This window comes from Dipodomys merriami, unplaced genomic scaffold (assembly GCF_024711535.1).
Source record: "Dipodomys merriami isolate MVZ:Mamm:240054 unplaced genomic scaffold, mDipMer1.0.p SCAF_7, whole genome shotgun sequence".
Taxonomy (NCBI): Eukaryota; Metazoa; Chordata; class Mammalia; order Rodentia; family Heteromyidae; genus Dipodomys; species Dipodomys merriami.
In genome coordinates, this window is record NW_027206290.1 from 30,529,985 (window position 1) to 30,548,628 (window position 18,644).

General features: G+C 42.5%; 1 protein-coding gene across 3 annotated transcripts in view; it reads right to left on the reverse strand.

The window, feature by feature from the left end:
* The window catches only part of Slc25a24 (solute carrier family 25 member 24), a 44,931-nt gene extending 27,843 nt beyond the window's left edge, over positions 1 to 17,088 (reverse strand). Inside the window, exons 1-3 of one of the 3 annotated variants that reach the window (XM_070006168.1) lie at positions 16,773 to 16,861; positions 8,327 to 8,571; positions 2,796 to 2,922 (exon numbers count right to left, since the gene is read on the reverse strand). In XM_070006168.1, coding sequence (XP_069862269.1) covers positions 2,796 to 2,835 — 40 coding nt within the window. In that variant the 5' untranslated portion in view covers positions 2,836 to 2,922; positions 8,327 to 8,571; positions 16,773 to 16,861. Of the gene's footprint in view, positions 1 to 2,795; positions 2,923 to 6,940; positions 7,336 to 8,326; positions 8,572 to 16,772 lie in introns of those variants that run through there. The other 2 variants (XM_070006166.1, XM_070006167.1) reach the window with 2 other exon arrangements.
* Positions 17,089 to 18,644: the final 1,556 nt, after the last annotated feature.

The following is an 18,644-nucleotide window of genomic DNA, read 5'->3' on the forward strand; positions in this document are numbered from 1 at the left end:
AGTAGCAGTCCCTAAGTCTCAAGTAGATAGAGCACCAGTCATGAGAAAGAAAGTCAAGCAGGAGCACAAGGGCCTGTGTTCAAGCCCCGGTACCTGAGTTCAAGACCCAGTACCAGCACTAATGCAAAAAAGAGAGAGAGAGAGAGAGAGAGAGAGAGAGAGAGAGAGAGAGAGAGAGAGAGAGAGAGAGAGAGAGAGAGAGATAAAGTGATACTGTTTACATTTGCTGTAAATGTGTCATTAAATGGATCATTGTCTTTTAGTTACTCAGGAGGCTGAGATCTGAGTATCATAGTTCAAAACTAAGTTTCTGAGACTCTAACTTCCAATTAACACCAAAAAGCTGAAATGGAGCTGTGGTTCAAGTGGTAGAGTGCTAGTCTTGAGGGGAAAGAAAGAAAAAAAAGCTCAGGGCCTGAGTTCACGTCCCAGGACTGGTACACATACACACACACAAAATATCATCTTTATTTTACTAGAATTTTCTGTGAAGGACATGGATATGTGTATGGCTTATGTGCTGGGATCACTGGCCACTAATTATCTGGCAGTTGATCCTGAGGTAGTTCCATTTCTCCACTTTTGGCTTTCCTAAGTTTATCAAGAAAGTTTCCACCGCAACTCAACTGAAAGGTGATCAAGTTAAGACAATATGGGTATATTCAAGGTGATATGGCCATAGACATTCAAGATTTCTGTCTTTTTTTTTTGGTAGTACTGGACTTGAACTCAGGGCTTTGCTTTTTATTAGACAAGTGTTCTACCACTTGAGCCAGCCCTTCCAGTTCAGAGTCCAAACTAGACTGGAAATTTGCAGAAAGGAAGGCAAGCTGATTGTAACATCTGAATTATGCTTGACAATTAGAGGAAGACTAGAATGGGGACAGGCATAAAGGTTTATCAGAAGACAAGGATGCTCTCATAGTTCTATCTTCTATCATAAGCTCAGCTCTTCCTGATATAGAATCATAGACTTGAACCAAACTCATTCTAAATTAGTTGAATCGACTTGGTTTGTAAGAATTTGCTTTGAATTTAGCTTTAGTGTGAATCAGTAACTTTCAAGCAAAATAAGGCTTGTTAACTGTCTTTGTAAATAAAGTTTTATTGGAACACAGCCAAGCCTATTGGTTTGCATATTGTTTATGGCTAAGTAGCCACAGCTAAGACGTCAGTGCCCATGATGCTAAAATATTTATGTCTAAACTTTTATGTGATGTTTGCCATTACAATATAAACCCCATTTTCTCTCAATCTATTTGTTCAACTTCTCTACTGAATAGCAAGTGTATGGAATGGGTGACCCTGACTCTTTATAAAGAGAGAGGAATGTAGAGATATGTTATAACCTGATAAATTTCCTCTTTCACTGATTGTTGCTAGAGATGGGAGGTTCATGGTACCTCCCTTTCTCATACTATGGCCTTTGTTTTATGCCCTTCATAACTGGGTCTCTAAGCTACTCCTATAAATAGAGAGGACATAATACCAATCAGAAAGTATATAGTTAAATCTCACATGCTATATGCTATCTATATTTTCCTTTAATTTTCAAGAGCAGAGTCCTTTTTTTTCTCTTTCTGCTGGTCCTGGGGCTTGAACTCAGGGCCTGGGCCCTGGGCCTCTTTATGCTCAAGGCCAGCACTGTACCACTTGAGCCACAGCAACACTTCCAGCTTTTTCTGAGTCGTTTGTTGGAGATAAGAGTTTCATGAACTTTTCTGGCCAGGCTGGCTTCAAACCATAATCCTTACATCTCAGCCTTCTCAGTAGCTAGGATTATAGGCATGAGCCACCAGTACCTTGTTCCTCCTTAATCTTTAAAAAAAAATATATTAAATATAAGATAATCTGAAAGTTTTTAAATTTTAGAATATATAATATCCATGCCTATAAATGAATAGAAATAAATATTTTTTACAGAAAAGGCAAGAATGTATTATTATTATTATTATTATTATTATTATTATTATTATTGCAGTACTAAGGCTTGAACTCAGGCTTCTTGCTTGCTAGGCAAGTATTCTCCATGGAGCCATGCCTCTAGCCCTTTTTGCCTTAGTTATTTTTCAGATAGAATTTCAAGTTTTCACCCAAGGTTCAGTCTCTGACCTCCTATGTATAAACTTCTGCGTAGCTGGAATTATAAGTGTATATCCTCAGCTTGTTTGTTGCGATGGGAGTCTCACTGATTTTCCTGGGCTAGCTTCAATTTTTGATCCTTTCAATTTCTAATTCCCAAGTAGCTGGGATTATAGGCATGTACAACTACACCCAGCCTTTTTTTTTTTTCCATCCTGGGGCCTGAACTCTGGGTCTGGGTGCTGTCTCTCAGCAGTTCAGCTCAAGGCTAGCACTCTATCACTTGAGCCACAGCACCACTTCTGGCTTTTTCTGCTTATGTGGTGCTGAGGAATGGAGCCAGGGCCTCATGCATGCAAGGCAAGCACTCTACCACTGAGCCACCTTCCCCTTCTTTCCAGCCCTAGCTGGTTGAAGCTTTTTTTTTTTCCCAGCCTATTCTTTTTAACCCTTAGCTTTAAGTCACATCAGCATATTGACTGTTCTATAATTAACATTTTATGTCCATTTTTAATTCAGTAGACCATGCTATCTGTAAATTTTCTTCATTAAAATATGAACTGTAAAGAAAACTAAGATTATTAAAACAAATGAGTGAATAGTAACACAAGAAATAATTACATCTTGAAAATAATTACATCAATTTAGACTTTCAAAAGTCCAAAAAATGTTTCTTCAAAACTGGTAAAAAACAAAAATTGAAAAAGACACACCATCATTATTTCTGTCCAAAGTTTTAAAGGCCAATTTCATTTTTTTCTCATGGTCTTTGAGGTACTTTGAAAATTCTTCAAAATCCAGCTTCCCATCTTTGTTGGTATCTCCAGTATCAAAAATTTTCTATAAATAAATAAAAATAGAAACAATTTTATTGTAAATATGAACCAGAGTGCTAAATTATCTTAATACCTCAATTCAACTGTTGTGCAAACGCACATGTACACGCATGTACACACATACATACATACATAAACACACACATGACCAAAAATTCCATTACAGCAAAAACTTAAATGTAAGTATCCTACTACAAAACATTTCTAAATCTTTTTGCTAAATTTGATAAGAAAAATGATGTTTTTATTTCAATAAAACACAGCAATGGTGTGTGTGTGTGTGTGTGTGTGTGTGTGCGCGCGCGCGCGCACGCTGTTACTGGGGCTTAAACTTATGTCCTGAGTGCTGTCCCTGAGCTTTTGCATTCAAGGCTGGTGCTCTACCACTTGAGCCACAGATCCCCTTCCAGTTTTCCATGCTTAACTGGACTTTCTTGCCTGGGCTGGCTTTGAAGCACAATCTTTGGGTCTCAGCCTCCTGCATATCTAGGATTACAGGCATAATCTACCTGTGCCTGACTCTACAATACTCTTAAGGAAGTAGTAACAGCAATATTTCAGAGAAGTGGAAAAGTGACAATATTTCTCAACCCATTTGATAAGGCAGATCTACCCTTCATGCCATCTCTTCAAAAAGAAAATTATTAGCAATGTCACTGACAATACATATATAAAACGCCTAAAGGATGGTAGATCAAATGCCATAATATATAAAATTACATGTATTATTTATATATTTTATATGGGGGGGCAGATAAACAAGTTAAAATGGAATGTTAGGTTAACATTTAAAAAAGAAATCTTGTAATTTACAGCATAAACAGAGAAAGTCATACGATTTTCTTAATAAATATTTGATGAATTCAATATCTTGATTAAGAACTCTTAGAAGCTCATGTCTGTAATCTCAGCTACTTAGGAAGCAGAGACTGGGAGGATATGGATTTGAGGCCAGTCAGAGAAATATTAGCATGACCTCATCTCAACCAATAAAGCTGGGCATAGTGGCCAACTTAACTACATGTCATCCTAGCTCTTCAGGAGAAGGGGTAGGGGGAGAATTTATTCAAAAAATAAAGCCAAAAGGACTTCAGTTATTTATACTCAGGTGGTAGAGTGCTTATTTAGCAAGTATTTAGCAACCACCACCAAAAGAAAAAAAAAAAAACCTCTTAGCAACTAGGAATAGAAAGTACTTCCTTAGTCTGATAATGGGTATCTACAAAAATAGTCCAGCCTTTTTTTGTCTAAGCTAGTTTCTTTTCCAGTATAACCTAAAGAGGCTTGATTAAAATACTACTGCTTACTTTCTAGAAAATAATTATTGTTTTTCAATTTCTTTTTCAAATTACTCAACTGAGATTTGCATCATTCAGGAGAAAATGTCAAAGCATTCTGAAGGCCCATCTATATCTCCAATTCTGTATCTTGTTCCATGTACATATCAATAAATAACTTCCATTTGGGAACAAAGTGTCTTTTACCCTGTCTTTGCAAATCAAAGAAAAGAAACAATGGCCAGGTATGGTAGTTCACCCCTGTAATCCTAGCTACTCAGTAGCCTGAGACCAATAATAACAGTTCAAAGCCAGCCCAGGAAGGGAAGTCTAAAAAATTTGTATCTCCTATTAACCACCAAAAGGCCAGAAGTGAAGGTGTGGCTCAAGTGGAAGAGCACCAGCCTTGGGCAAATAAGTTAAGGGATACTGCTCAGGCCCTAAGTTCAAGCCCCAGTACAAGCACCCAAAAAAAAATCCCACAGGAATAAAATCACTATACAATGTAATTTTCTATTGCTTTTAATCAATTGAATTTTCAGTCTATACAATTAATTGTCCTCCTAGAAAACTAGAGACATGTGCACAGCTTCAACTCAGAAATTCTTGGAGAGGTGACTGTCACCTGAAGAAAAAGGCCAACATCTCTCCTGGAAAACATGATGCCCATGTTTGGTGAGAAGCCCCTGTGTACCTCTGCTTGGTTTGATGTGTGAACCTTCATCAGCCATCACTAACTAGAAAACATTTTCATATGGTTTCCACTCCATCTTTTACCAAAAGCAGGGAAAAAGATTTGTAAAGAAACTTTTGTTCTGACAAGAAATGACTATGTTTTGCAGGATGGTAATTGTTATGGCATAATCCAGAAGATCTACCAAAAGGCTGGTGGTTAGCATAAGAGCAAACACAAATCATAATTTACATAGTGAAATGCAAGTGTGGGTGTAAAGAAGGATGGAGAGCATTTAGCTCTAAAAATAATTGCATTTCCAATACTTTCAGGACTTCAAGAACTAAAGGGAGCTTTTAAAAACTAGAACTATGGAATCCACTCTTCTACAGACAGCACCTGTTCCAGGTGGTAGCACAGATACGTTAAGTCAGTGCTGTGACGAAACACCTATGGTAATCAGAGCAAAGGCTCATTTGGGCTCAGAACTTCAGTTGCTGGTCATTTGGCCACATACGTAGCCTTTGGGTCTGTGGGAGAGCAGCACATCCAGGTAGGGGAAAGCCCCACTCCAAGTGCCAGGAAGCAGGGAGAAAGAGGAAGGACCCAGGTTCACAATCTCCTTCAATGGTACAGCCCCATATGACAGAGACTTCCATCTAGGTCCCGAATCTTAAAAATCCCCCTCCCCCCATCTCCTAATAATACCACTGTTTGGAGACCAAGCTTTTAATCCTGGGATCTTTGGGAAAGACACTCATCCAAATCAATAGTAAATTATGAAGAAACCAGGAGACAGTGTTTGATACATAGAACATGTTCAAAATACAACTAATGACTAAATGGATGTTTAAAGACTTCTAGCTGGACACCAGTGACCCATACCTGTAATCCGAGCTACTTAGAAGGCTAAGATATAAGGATCATGGTTGATAGCCAGCTCATGCAGACAAATCCAAGAAAATTCTATGTCCACATAACCAGCAAAAAGCTGGAACTAGAAGCATGGTTCAGGTGGTAGAGCACCAGCCATGTGCACAAAAAAGCTGAGCACTCAGAGCTTGAGGCCCTGAGTTCAAGCCCAATACAAGCACCAAAAAAAAAAAAAAAAATACACAAACTAGTCACTAAGAAGATTGAGATCTGAGGATCTCCTAGCCCATGCAGGAAAATGTGTAAGACTCTTATCTCCAATTAATCAGGAAAAAAAAAACTCTGAAGTAGAGATATGGCTCAAGTGGCAGAGTACCAGCTCTGAGCAAAAAAGCTAAGGAACAGCCCTGTGTTTAAGCCCCCAGTACACACACACACACACACACACACACACACACACACACACACACACACTCACACACAGACTACCAACGCTCACAGACTACCAACACTCCCATGACTCATAGGAAGAGTTTTACAAATCCTAATGACAAAACATTTTTGTGGGCATGAAGTACTAATTACGAATAATAATAATTTCTTGAAAGTGCATGAATAAAACTGCATGAAGCATAATTTTGAGAAGGGAAGGATCGACATTCTAGACTGCTAGGAAAGAGTTCATAAAGGAAATGGTGTCCAAGCTTGATCTTTATAATTAAGGTTACAATATGAGGACACTTCAGACCTGTCAAAGCCCGAAAGTATAAACCATTCAGACCAAACCCTTCCTAGGAAGAGAAACCAAAACCTAACATTAGAGAATCACCTACAATTCTCTTCATCCCCAAATGGCAGGTACAGATCTAGCAGCTGTTCCAGATTGCCATCTAAGCTATTAATGACAAGTGAGTACATTGAACAAGTTGACCTCCAGAACAAAATTGTAGCTAATTGGTGGAAGAGCCATCCAAAGTTGGGGGGAGGGGGAAATTTTGTGATAGCCAATAAGAATGGGGAGAAGATAACAGAGTATTAGTTGTGTTGGGTCATTCCTTAAAAACAAAACCAGAAGCACTCATAAACCACAAGTATTACAGGAGGCCAGGTCCAGCCCAGAAATAGGGAAGTTTGGCTTCACCCCTCCGCTGCTCCCAGCGCCCATCTCTCTGGTCAGAACCCCTGTGAATGAAGCCTACCTTATCATCCTCCAGGGGTTGCTTGACCCCCAAATCCTGCAGGCCTTCCTGAAATTCAGATAAGTCCAAGGACCCATTTTCATCCCCATCCAGGTACCAAAAGAGGTCTCCATAGATGGCGTCCATCTATGATGCGTCCAGCACAGGGGTGACCCACACCGCAGTCCTGTGAGTCCCCTGTCAGTAAAACCAGAAGAATTTCTGCCCACCACAAGTACAGCTATAAGAGACCTAAGATGGTGGCTTCCTAGAGACCTCAAAGGCAAAGCACCTGCTGGGACCACCGTGCAGGATCAGATTCGCCCCAACGGTTCCCCCCAGGAGCCGCCTGGGCGCGTGCGCACAGCACCCACAGGCCTGGCGCTACAGAGAGAGCACCGGCTCAGCGGGGTCATTCGCCCTGGTACCACCCCATGGGGCACCGAGAAAGGATGCAGCATGCTCCCCTAGAAACTTCCAGACAGACCCCAGCGCCTCAGAGCTGGCTTCGGGGGACAGATGGGAAGGATAGTGCAGACTGACATCTGTAAATGGCTGGCGGTAAGTGGGCAGACAGCCGTTTCGAAGGAAGATGGGTAGCACCTGTCTAGAAATCCCTCTAGGATTACTGCTCTATTTTCTGTTTGCCCCATTCCTACTTTCCACTGAATTTGTTGTTTATCTTTTATCTTCACCCAACAGCCAAAATGGCTCCAGGGCAAAGCCACTCTAGAGTGGAGGTGGTTGGCTGGACGGTGGAGAGGAGAATCTCAGACTGGCAACAAAAGCAGGAACTGGGGGTCCAAAAGTGAAGGTGGAACTCAACTGTATTTAGGACTGTTGCTTCTCTTCTATTTCTCTTTCTTTCTTATTTCTTTCTTCCTCCTCCTCTTCCTCCTGCTCTCTCTTTCCTTCTTTCTTTTCCTCTTTCTTCTTCCTCCTCCTCCTCCTTCCTTTCTTCCTCCTTCTCCTCCTACTCTTCCCCCTCCTCCATCTTGCTGTTGGAAATTACACCCAGAGCCTCTGATGTGTTCTTCGTGTTGGCTCAAGGTTAGTGTTCTACACCATAAGCCATACCTCCAACCTTGCTTTTAGCTACTTAACTGGAGTTTGACAGACTTTTCTGCTCTGGATGGTTTCAAACTGTGATACTCTAGTTCACAGCTTCCTGAGTAGCTAAGATTACAGATATGACCACCTGCACTCAGCTTTCCATAACCCACCCTCCAGAACTACAGAGTGCCAGGTTTCTATATCTTTGTTCTCCCAGCCTGTCAGCTGAAGGGAGGGGTGCAATTGCACAGAAAAAAAAAAGTCCCCACTTTTATGGGATTGATGTTCTTAAATAAAATATTCTTTCCTTTCTTATATTGCCTATTAGAAGTCATAAGAAAATTTAACTCTTACCGTCTCTGTTAGCCTCTGGCTCCATTAGCTCTGATTGCGTTCAGTACCGAATGGTGGAGAGGATCGTCACCTGTGTTTTAATCACTCACTCTTTCCATTGGTTAATCACAGCTATGACCAGAGGCCACACCATAACATTCCCCTCAGGGCTGCTGAATTGAGGCAGATGTGCTGTGGCCTATTCATACATAAATTCTTCCACCAAAGAGGATTCTGTGGCCCATAAGGACAGGTCTCTCTCTCCACTGCAGAGAACATAGACAGTGGCAAAGAGTCACAGACAATATAGTCAGAGAATAAGCCTCTGTGGAAGGCACCTGTAAGATCTGGCAGAAAAGACAGAAATCATGGCCAGGATAATAAAGAAAATAGACAGGTCTTCTCAGAATTGATAGGAGGCAACAAACTGTACAGCTGAGAGTTCCATCACATAACACATTTTTTTTTTGGTGATGGGGCTTGAACTCTGGGCCTGTCCCTCAGCTCTACACCTCAAGGCGAGCACTTGACCGCTTAAGCCACAGTGCCAGTTCCAGTTTTCTGGTGGTTTATTGGAGATAAGAGTTTCACGGCCTTTCATGGCCTTTCATTGGCTGGCTTTGAACCACAATCCTCAGATCTTAACCTCTTGAGCAGCTAGGATTACAGGTGTGAGCCACCAGCACCTGGCATAACACACATTTTTGCTGAATAGCTTTGTGCACTTTTTGAGACTACCCTATTCATTATTTGCTTATTAGTTTTTATTCTCTCACTTAACCAACTAACCCAGATAAACTATATAGGATTATAAAACCCTATATATAGCCAGGATATGGAAACAACCCAGATGTCCCACCACAGATGAATGGATCCAAAAATTGTGCTATCTGTACACAATGGAATATTATGCAGCCATTAGAAGGGACAAAATAATGGCATTTGCAGGGAAATGGATGGAGCTTGAAGAAATCATGTTGAGTGAGGTAAGCCAAGAACGAAGAGACAAACGGCACAGGTCTCCCTGAGAAGTGGATGTTAAATCCAAAATGTTAGGTGATATGACAAAATTAACAAGGCTTAAGAAACAAAGGACTGGGCTGGGAAGGTGGCTCAGTGGCAGAGCGCTTGCCTTGCATGCATAAGGCTCTGGGTTCAATTGCTCAGCACCACATAAGCAGAAAAAATACAAAAAAAAACAAAAAAAAAAGCCAGAAATGGCACTGTGGCTCAAGTGGTAGAGTGTTAGCCTTGAGCTGAAGAGCTGAGGGACAGCGCTCAGGCCCAGAATTCAGAACCCACGACCGGACCCACAAAAAGAAAGAAAGAAAGAAAGGACTTCCACTCATCTAATCGAATCACTACTAAACCCCATGCTGCTGATCACATATATGGTATATATGTGCACACCGGAGGGAAACCAGGAGGAGAACACATAACTAGAGGGAATCAGGGAAAAACATACAACAGCGGGACCCATCAGCTGCACTGGACATTGACCAAAATGAACTAAGCAACTCAATGGCAGCGATGGGAGGGAGGGAACGAGTGGGAAACAGGGAACAGCTGATGCTATGCATCAGCTTATAGAACTCATAAATGTTATAGACAATGATAGACAATTTGCCCCATGAAAGTTAGAATGTGTTTGTGACTTTAAGCATCACTATCCCACAATACTGTGAAATTTGGGAAATTATGTAATCACTTAATCACAATGAATTTGAAAAAAAAATAAAAAATAAAGATTATAAAAATAATATTTAAAAACCCTATATAAACTATATAGCCCTATAAACTACTAATAGGGCTAGGCACTTTAGCTCATGCCTGTAATCTAGCTAAGCAAGAGGCTGACAAGTGAAAGACTGCAGTACATGTCTAAGCATGGACAGAAAATTCAGATTCCATTTCCAAAATGAGCTAGGTTGGAGACATGGCTCCAGTAGTGGAGTAGCAGTTGAGCAAGCAAGTCAGGTGAGCTGGAGACCTTGAGTTCAATTCCCAGTACCTACAAAAGAAAGAAAAGCAGAAGGAGAAGGGAGTGGGAGAGAGGGAAGAAGGAAGGAAGTTAAGGAAGGAAGGAAGGAAGGAAGGAAGGAAGGAAGGAAGGAAGGAAGGAAGGAAGGAAGGAAGGAAGGAAGGAAGGAATACCATAGAATACAATGATGGATAGTTTCCAAGGTGTTTATCACCTAGTAGTACACATGACAGTACGTTTTTTTTTGGTCAGTCATGGGGTTTGAACTCTGGGCCTCAGCTCTTCAGCTCAAGGCAAGTGCTCTACCACTTGAGCCACATTTCCAGTTTTCTGGTGGCTAATTGGAAATAAGAGTCTCACAAATCTCAGCCTCCTGAGTATCCAGGATTACAGGCATGAGCCACCAGTGCCCAGCGGACACTACATTCAGACTTTCAGACCCAGTCACTTGTACTTCTGTTAGAAGCTCTGTCTTATAGTTAGGAAATATATGTGCATGGTAAGAATGAGAAAAATAAGCCAGGCACCAGTGGCTCATGCCTGTAATCCTAGCTACTCAGGAGGCTGAGATCTGAGTATCCAGGTTCAAAGCCAGCCTGGGCAGGAAAAACCATGAGACTCTTACCTCCAATAAACAACCAGAAAACCAGAAGTGGCGCTGTAGCTCAAGTAGTAGAGCACTAGCCGTGAGCTGAAGAGCTGAGAGACAGCACCCAGGCCCAGAGTTCAATCCTCATGACTGACAAAGAAAAAAAAAAAATGAGAAAAATAAAGCCCAAGTTTGACTGAGGTTCTATGGCCATTACACACCAAGTATAGAACTCTGCACAGACTACTTCCCCTCTTGCTCTGGGCAATTATTTTAGTCAGTTTGGACTATTATAACCACATACTGGCTTAAACAATAACATTGGTTTACCATAGTCTAGAAGCTAAAGTCCTAAAGCAAGGTATAGTCAGATTCAGTGTGTGGCTGGATTATCACCAATACGTGGCTCAGCATCTCCCTTTCTGATTTCCTGATGACTGCCTTCTGTCTTTGCATAGGGGAAGAGGCAGGAAAACTCTCCTGAATCTCTTTATAAATCCCATTCATGAGGACTGAACAAAGGCTATGTTTCCCCTGGGCTGCTTCCAGCCATTAACTAGATATGAAGAACCATTTTACCCAATGTAGAAACCCTCTCTCCAACCAACCTTCCACCCCGTGATTAACCACTGACTATGAGTGAGTTCCAAGGCTATTCTTTCTCTGGGCTACTTCCAGCCAATGACTAAATCTAGAAGCCATTTCTAATCCAACATAGAACCCCACCTGTGATTAACAACTGACTCTGAGTTAACTCCAAGGCTATTCTTTCCCTGGGCTGCTGCCAGCCCAAGACTAGATTTGGAGAACTTAAGCTGCTAGGCCATTTCTATGCAATACGGGGCCTCCTGTGAATTAACAGCTGACTGACTCCCTGTCAAGCCTAGTCCAGTCATTCTCAGAACTTCTCTGTTGTCTGAAGCTCTCCCCATACAATCCTTAGGTGGGAAAAGCCGGAGCCTGGTTAACTGAACGGTCAACTGAGTATGTCAGTGCAAAATGAAGACAAGCAGTTACATTACAGCAGCATCAAGAAGTAGCCTTAAGAAGTAGTAGCACAGGACGCGAAGGGTAAACAAAAGGAGGAGGCTGCAATGCTTGGTAAGAAATGTACGCATTATCCTGCCCATGTAATTGTAACCCCTCTGTACAGTATGTTCACAAATAAAATAAAATAAAGTAAAATAAAAGAAGTAGTAGCACAGGAAAAGCTTCTCAGTGATAGGCATCATTCACTGTGTAAAGGAGGTGAAAGGGCCTGAGGTAAGACTCTATATGGGTTTCCTGAGTAGTGGCATATGGCCCGTCAAATACAAAGTAAATAAGGTGCAGGTGCTGGCCCAAGACCAGGAAATTTACTGGTTATATCACATACCATATGCCTTAATACATTTTCCAACTATTTTTAAAATGCTTAAGACAGGATTTATAAAGAATAGAACTTTAAGCCAGGTGCTGGTAGCTACTCAGGAGGCTCATATCTAAAGATTATGGTTTGGAGGCTAGCCTAGACAGGAAAGCCCATGAGATCCTTATTTCCAAATAACCATTAAAAAGCCAGGAGGGAAGGTGTGGCTCAAATGGTAGAGCACCAATCTTGAATGAAAAAGCTAAGGGGTAGTTGCTCAGTTCCTAAATTAAATTCTCAGTACTGGTGCATGCAAATGTGTGTGCATACATGTGCCACATGTGTGCACACACTCACACACACACAGAAAAAAAAATTGAAGTTTACTTGGCTCATGACTCTAAAGGCTGGAAAATCCGAGAACATGTTGCTGCATCCACTCAGCATCTGCTGAAGGCCTTCTGCTGCACTGTACCATGATGGAGGAAAACACATGGTAGAGGAAGCATCCTGGCTTGCGTCTCTCTTCTAGTAATGCCACTGATCCCCATGACCTTGCTTATTCCTTTACTCTCCAAAGGCTCTCCCTCCAAAAAACAGCCTCCCAGAATACGAAAATGGCCTAATGAACATACAGCAGAACAACTAGAAGACCTTATCCAACAAAAGGGACATACTACCCTTCAGGATGCAGTGTAGGCTCTACAATATGGCTCCCACAGGGCCCCAACTGGAAGAATAAATGAGTCCTATAAGAGGTATTAGGGGAGGCTTCATTCCCAATGACCCCAGAGATGCTTTGGGCTTCCTGTCCTCACACTCTCAGTTCTGCAAAGTTAGTGTCTGACCTCAAAACAGGAACACAGCAAGTGACCCATTGAGCTATAAGTTATGGTTGCCACCAGGAAGGACCTTTTTGAATTTCTGATGTCCAGGGACCAAGCAAGAAGAGATGTTGCCATCTTGACAGATATAAGTTGACCATGATAGACAAGAGGCAGTGCTGCTTTTTACAATAGAGACGGAGAGACTATGTATAGAACTCAATGACTCACACAGATGCCTTGATATTCCCTTAACTATAAAGAAGCATGAGCTACAACATAGGCCTGAGATGCTCAGATCCCCTCAGGAAAAAAAAAAAAAAGGTAAGTCACAAAGACCTTAAGAAAATATGGTAAGGATAAGTGTGATGAAAATACATAGTCAAGAAGGGATATAAGGAGTGCTAGTTGTGACTTACAAGGACTACTGTGTGTCCCACTGAACTCCCTTAGGAAGAGAGCATAAAATCTATGAAAGAGCCCTTTTCTAAAGTTATCTAGGCAAAGAATCAAATGTGTGTGTCACCAGGAGCAGTCATTGGTGTCCAGGTCATTGAATGACTCTGTGAACCTTCTAGAAAACCTGCCTGTGGAAGAGGACAGACAGCCTACTTCCCTGCCACACCTTAGCCCCTCTGACTCATGGGAGCACTCTGATCAAATCCTTGTTTGCGCTGGGTTGTGGCACCCTGGTATTATCACTTGGCAAGCAATGCCGGATTCCCCTTAGTGACTCCCCATCCACCTACCTGAGAATAAGAACCACGCTTCAGTCTGCAGTTCTTCCTAAAGGGATCCTCTCTCACATTTTTCTTAAATGTCCATCCTGTTCTGGAGACCCTATTGACTTCCTACTTACTGTATCCTTTTGCTTGTTCTTCACAGTCATTTCTCAATAAATATTTTGCACACCAAGTCCCTTCTTCATTTCTGATTCTTGGAGAATCAGAACGGATGCAGACTCAGGAGTAGTCCAAGACAAGAGGCAGTAACGGGGGGGGGGGGGGGGGGGGAGGGACAGTTGTGTATTCACTCACTCACTGATCCTCAGGCAAAGATCACTGATCCTATTAGAGTGGGGGGGCAAGTATTTTGCTTTACACAATAAGGGGGTATTCCAACTGCTGAAGATTTCACCTGTGACAAGAAAACAAGCTGGCCTACAGAACTGTTCTGACTAGTGTAATGATTCAGGCATTTGAAAGCTATGAGGGAATTATGCTCTCCAAGAGAAGGCAAATTTAATCATAAAAGGAATATTGTCCTAATTTGAATATATCAATAGCTTAAAATATGGATGGGGGAAAAAATTACAGTTTTTAAAGAAAAGTTAGCAAATCCACAATTATAGAAGAAGATTGACACCTGTCTTTCAGAAGTGATTATAAAAAGGTAACACCAGTGACTCATACCTGTAATCTTAGCTACTCAGGAGGTTGAGATCTGAGGATTGGGACTCCAAGCCAGTCTGGACAGGAAAGAAGAAAGCCCATGAGACTTGCATCTAAAATCAACTACTTAAAAAATAAACAAACCAGAGGTAGAACAGTAGCTAAAGTGGTACAGTGCTAGCCTGGAGCAAAAAAATCTCAAGGAAGTGCCCAGGCCCTGAGTTCAAATCCCAGGACCAACACAAATTTAAAAAAACTAATAGTTATTGAATATTTTTATGGGTAATAGCATTCTTCTAAGTGCTTTGCATAGTCTAATCCATTTATTCTTCACAATAATCCCATGAGGCAGTACTACTGCTATCTTTTTCACAGAAACTCAGTCCAGAGGCTCTTAGAAAACTACTCAAAGTCAGCAGTAAAAATAACAGAATTAAGATTTAAGCCAAAGCAGTTTGATGGCATTTTCCTTGTTTTCTTACAGGCTTAGCTAGGGACAAAGATGTTTATCCTATTTTGCCCACCATTTCTAGTGATCATATATTATTGTCCTACCAGTAATACTAATAGAAACACTAACAACTGATTTACAATTCCATTTTTACTTTTAAAATTTTTATTTTAAAGCAGGCCACTTAGGTTAGTTCAAACCATAGCCTTCAATCTAGGTGGATAAGACAGGATCCTCATTCTCTAGAGATTTGGTCTGGCATAGTGGGATAGGGTAATCTTGTAATCCCAGCTACACTGGAAGTAAAGGTAGGAAGATCAAAGTCAGAAACTGGCCGGGGGAAAAATGTAAGATCTTGTCTGAAAAGTTAAAGATATGGCTCAAGTGGTAGAACACTTAGTTACCAAATGTGAACCCTAGTACCACCAGAAAGAGGAAAAAAATATTTTTAGTAGAGAGCATAATAATTAAAAGTAATAATAATTAAGCCAGATACTGGTGGCTCATGTCTGTAATCCTATCTACTCAGGAGGCTGAGAGCTGAGGATGACAGTTCAAAGCCAGCCCAGGCAGAAAAGTCCCTGAGACTCATATCTACAATTAACCACTCAAAACCCAGAAATGGAACTGTGGCACAAAGTGGTAGAGCGCTAGCCTTGAGATATATATATATATATATATATATATATATATATATATATATATATATGTATGTATAAAACAAATGAGTCAAATGAAAGAAAGATGAAATAAACCGAAATTACGGCTGGAGCCTCGGGTGGGCAGGCACCTGCTTTGCAAGTAGGAATACCCAGAAAAGAAACAGAAAATGAATTTACAAAGAGACAACTGGCAAAAAAAAAAAAAAAAAAAGCCAAAAGATAGTTCTTTTTAAATGTAATTAAAATAGACAAACCTATGTCGAGGTTAGGGAAAAGAATAGGCATCAGGAATGAAATAGAGAATCTATCTATAAATGTAGTCATATATATATGTATACATATATATGCATATGCATATATGTATATATGCATGTATATGTTTTGAGCAAGATGAGCAAAATAAAGTAACTTCCTAACTCTGAAGACAAAAGAGTAAAGTGAAGAGATCTATAATTACTAGAGACCTGGACAGTGGAGTTTCAAATATAACTGGCACAGTTGTTGGCCCCCACAGTAACCCAATCACTTTCTCTCTTGGGTAGGGAATGCCACAGTGTCTTCTTGCACTTGAGCAGGGTTGGAGAAGGTCCAAATGCTGTATCTCCACCCTGCTAAAGGGGGCTGAATCTCAGGAACATAATTAAAATGACTCATAGAAGATAAAACTGCTCACTGACAAGTCAACCCTTCCTTCCTTCCCATCAATGTATGTACTCAGGGCAGTCACCTAAGAATGCCTTTGCACAAAAGAATGCTGTCAGCCCTCCTCCCTAAGAAGGGAAAAGGCTGACTTTCAAAGTTTGAAACAGTCAACTTGAGTGTAACAAAGCAGCTTTAAAGAGATACAAAGTATCTTTTGAAGAGAGTGGGACCCACGGCAGGTGAAGAGCCCAAGATGCATGGGACAAAGGTGCAGTGTGGGGGACAAGGTCTGGAATGTTAACGTGGACGCCCCTGGCTGGACGCCCAGGGTCTGGAGCGTACACCACACTAATTTCATGCTGGAAAATCCCCGCACCCTTTCTGATCCAGACTTGGGATTGGATCCAGGGGCCGCGCACGCCTTTCTCGCCTAGTTTCTGAACCCAGCACAGGCTCGGAGCCACAGTTCCGCCTTCTGCCTGCTTCCAGGCCGAGCCTGGAGCCACCGCCCTCCTGGGTCCGGGCTGCGTCCCGGAGTGCTCCCGGCCCTCCCAGCCCTCCCAGCCGACAGCCACCCACCTCCTCGGCGTCCTTGCCCAGCGGGAGGCCCAGGCTGCTGAGCCCCTCCTGAAGCTCGCGGATGTCCACCACACCGTCCCCGTTGCGGTCCAGCGTCCGGAAGAGGGTCTCGTAGCGCGCGGGCACGTCCGCATCCTGGCAGGCCGCGGTGGGCAGCACGAAGCCCCGCAGCCAGCGCAGCATGGTTGCCGAGGGGCGCGCGTGGGGGTGCTGGGGAAAGTCACAGCGAGGGATCTGGGCGTGATCGGGACCCAGAGAACACCAGGCTGGGTGGGGCCTGAGGCCGTGGAGCGTCCGGGGCGGTGTTGGTGGCGAGGCTTCCTTCCTTCTGGCGAGGGAGCGAGGAAGCCGGGCTGTGCGGGAGGCTGGCGCGGGGCGTGGCCGCCCCGTGAGGAGGGGCCGCCCAGCCCTGGCCCGGGAGGGAAGCGGTGGGGACCAGCTGCGCCCTGAGAGGGATTGGGGGGCAGGAAGTGGTGGCGGGGCGGGCTGGGGTGGCCAGGCTCGGGGACTGCGCCCTGCTCAGTCTGGGGTCGCCCTGTCACAGAGGAAGGCCTCTGGAAGTCCTGGGCTTTGGTGTCCGCGTACTAATAACTCCGAAATGATCATAACTCAAACTAAAGCCATCCCAGGCTAGGGGAGCTGGTGAACTGATCAAAGGTGGATCTGCCACCTTCTGGTAGAATTCCACGCACACTACACGGCAGTTTTCCACGCATTAAAAACTAAGGAAGTGGCTGTATATTTGAGATGGGAAATCTGCTTGGAAAAGTATAAGAATGAAGCTGAAAACATTTATAGAGCAAGTTAACAAAAAGAGAAGCGGGGGGAGGGGTCGCAGAAAACTCAAGATCCGAGTTTGCAGTTGTGAAGAGCGGCTGCATTAGGAAACAGTGTGATCTGTACACCGCCTGTGCCAGAAACATCCTCAGGCTCCTTCCTCTCAATATGGGTGTGGCTCTGAGGCTTGCTGTTTATTACCCAGGTGAGACAGAACTTCCTCCTGCCACAGCATAGCATAAGGAGGGAAGCACTGGATTTATAGAGAAAACACTAGAGACCCAGTTGTTCAGCTGTGTGAATTTGGAGATGAAAGCATAGCTTGTCTGAGCGGCCTCGAATCGGTAAAAAGGAGAACCTGAATAGCTTTTTCCCAACAAGTACATGGCATATTGCATGAGGAGTCTTCATACTCTAAAGCACCCATCCAGTATTTATTGTAATAATTCCCAGTTCAAACACTACTGCTTAACAGAAACTGTCCTATTCCTGTGTTCTGCTGGGTGAAGACTCGGCATGGTTGGAGTTGTAACTGAGGTTTACACTCTTCCCCAGAAATTTTGAGTCATTAAACCAAAACCAGTTATTCCCCCTAAAAAGCCAGAATTCATATTACCTTCTCCTCATACCATTTTATATGTTTAGGACTTACTGTTATGAATCTAGAGGTTTTTTTGTTAAGGATGTCTGCTTAGTAAAATCATCTTACTTTGTTTCCAACTTCCAGTCTTGTTAAGAATTAGCCCATTCCTTTGGAAAACTTCACCAAATTTTCTCTGACCTTGAAAATCTCCTTTAAGCTCCTACTTACTGTGAGTGTTCTGTGCTTGAAGGAGGCTGCCTGCCAAACCCAGAAACAACCAAAATGATCTTCAATGGGTGAATTGGTAAATGACCTGTGTTACATGCATACAATGAAGTTCTTCTCAGCAATGAAAAGGAATGAACTGTTGGGAACATGCCACAGTGCATTATATGACTGGAATAGGAACAGAAAACAGATCAGTAGTTATAAGAGGTTAGGAGTCAGTGGCTTGACTATAGAAGAGCATGGAGGAACTTGGGTGGGTGGAACTGTCCTATAACTACATTCTA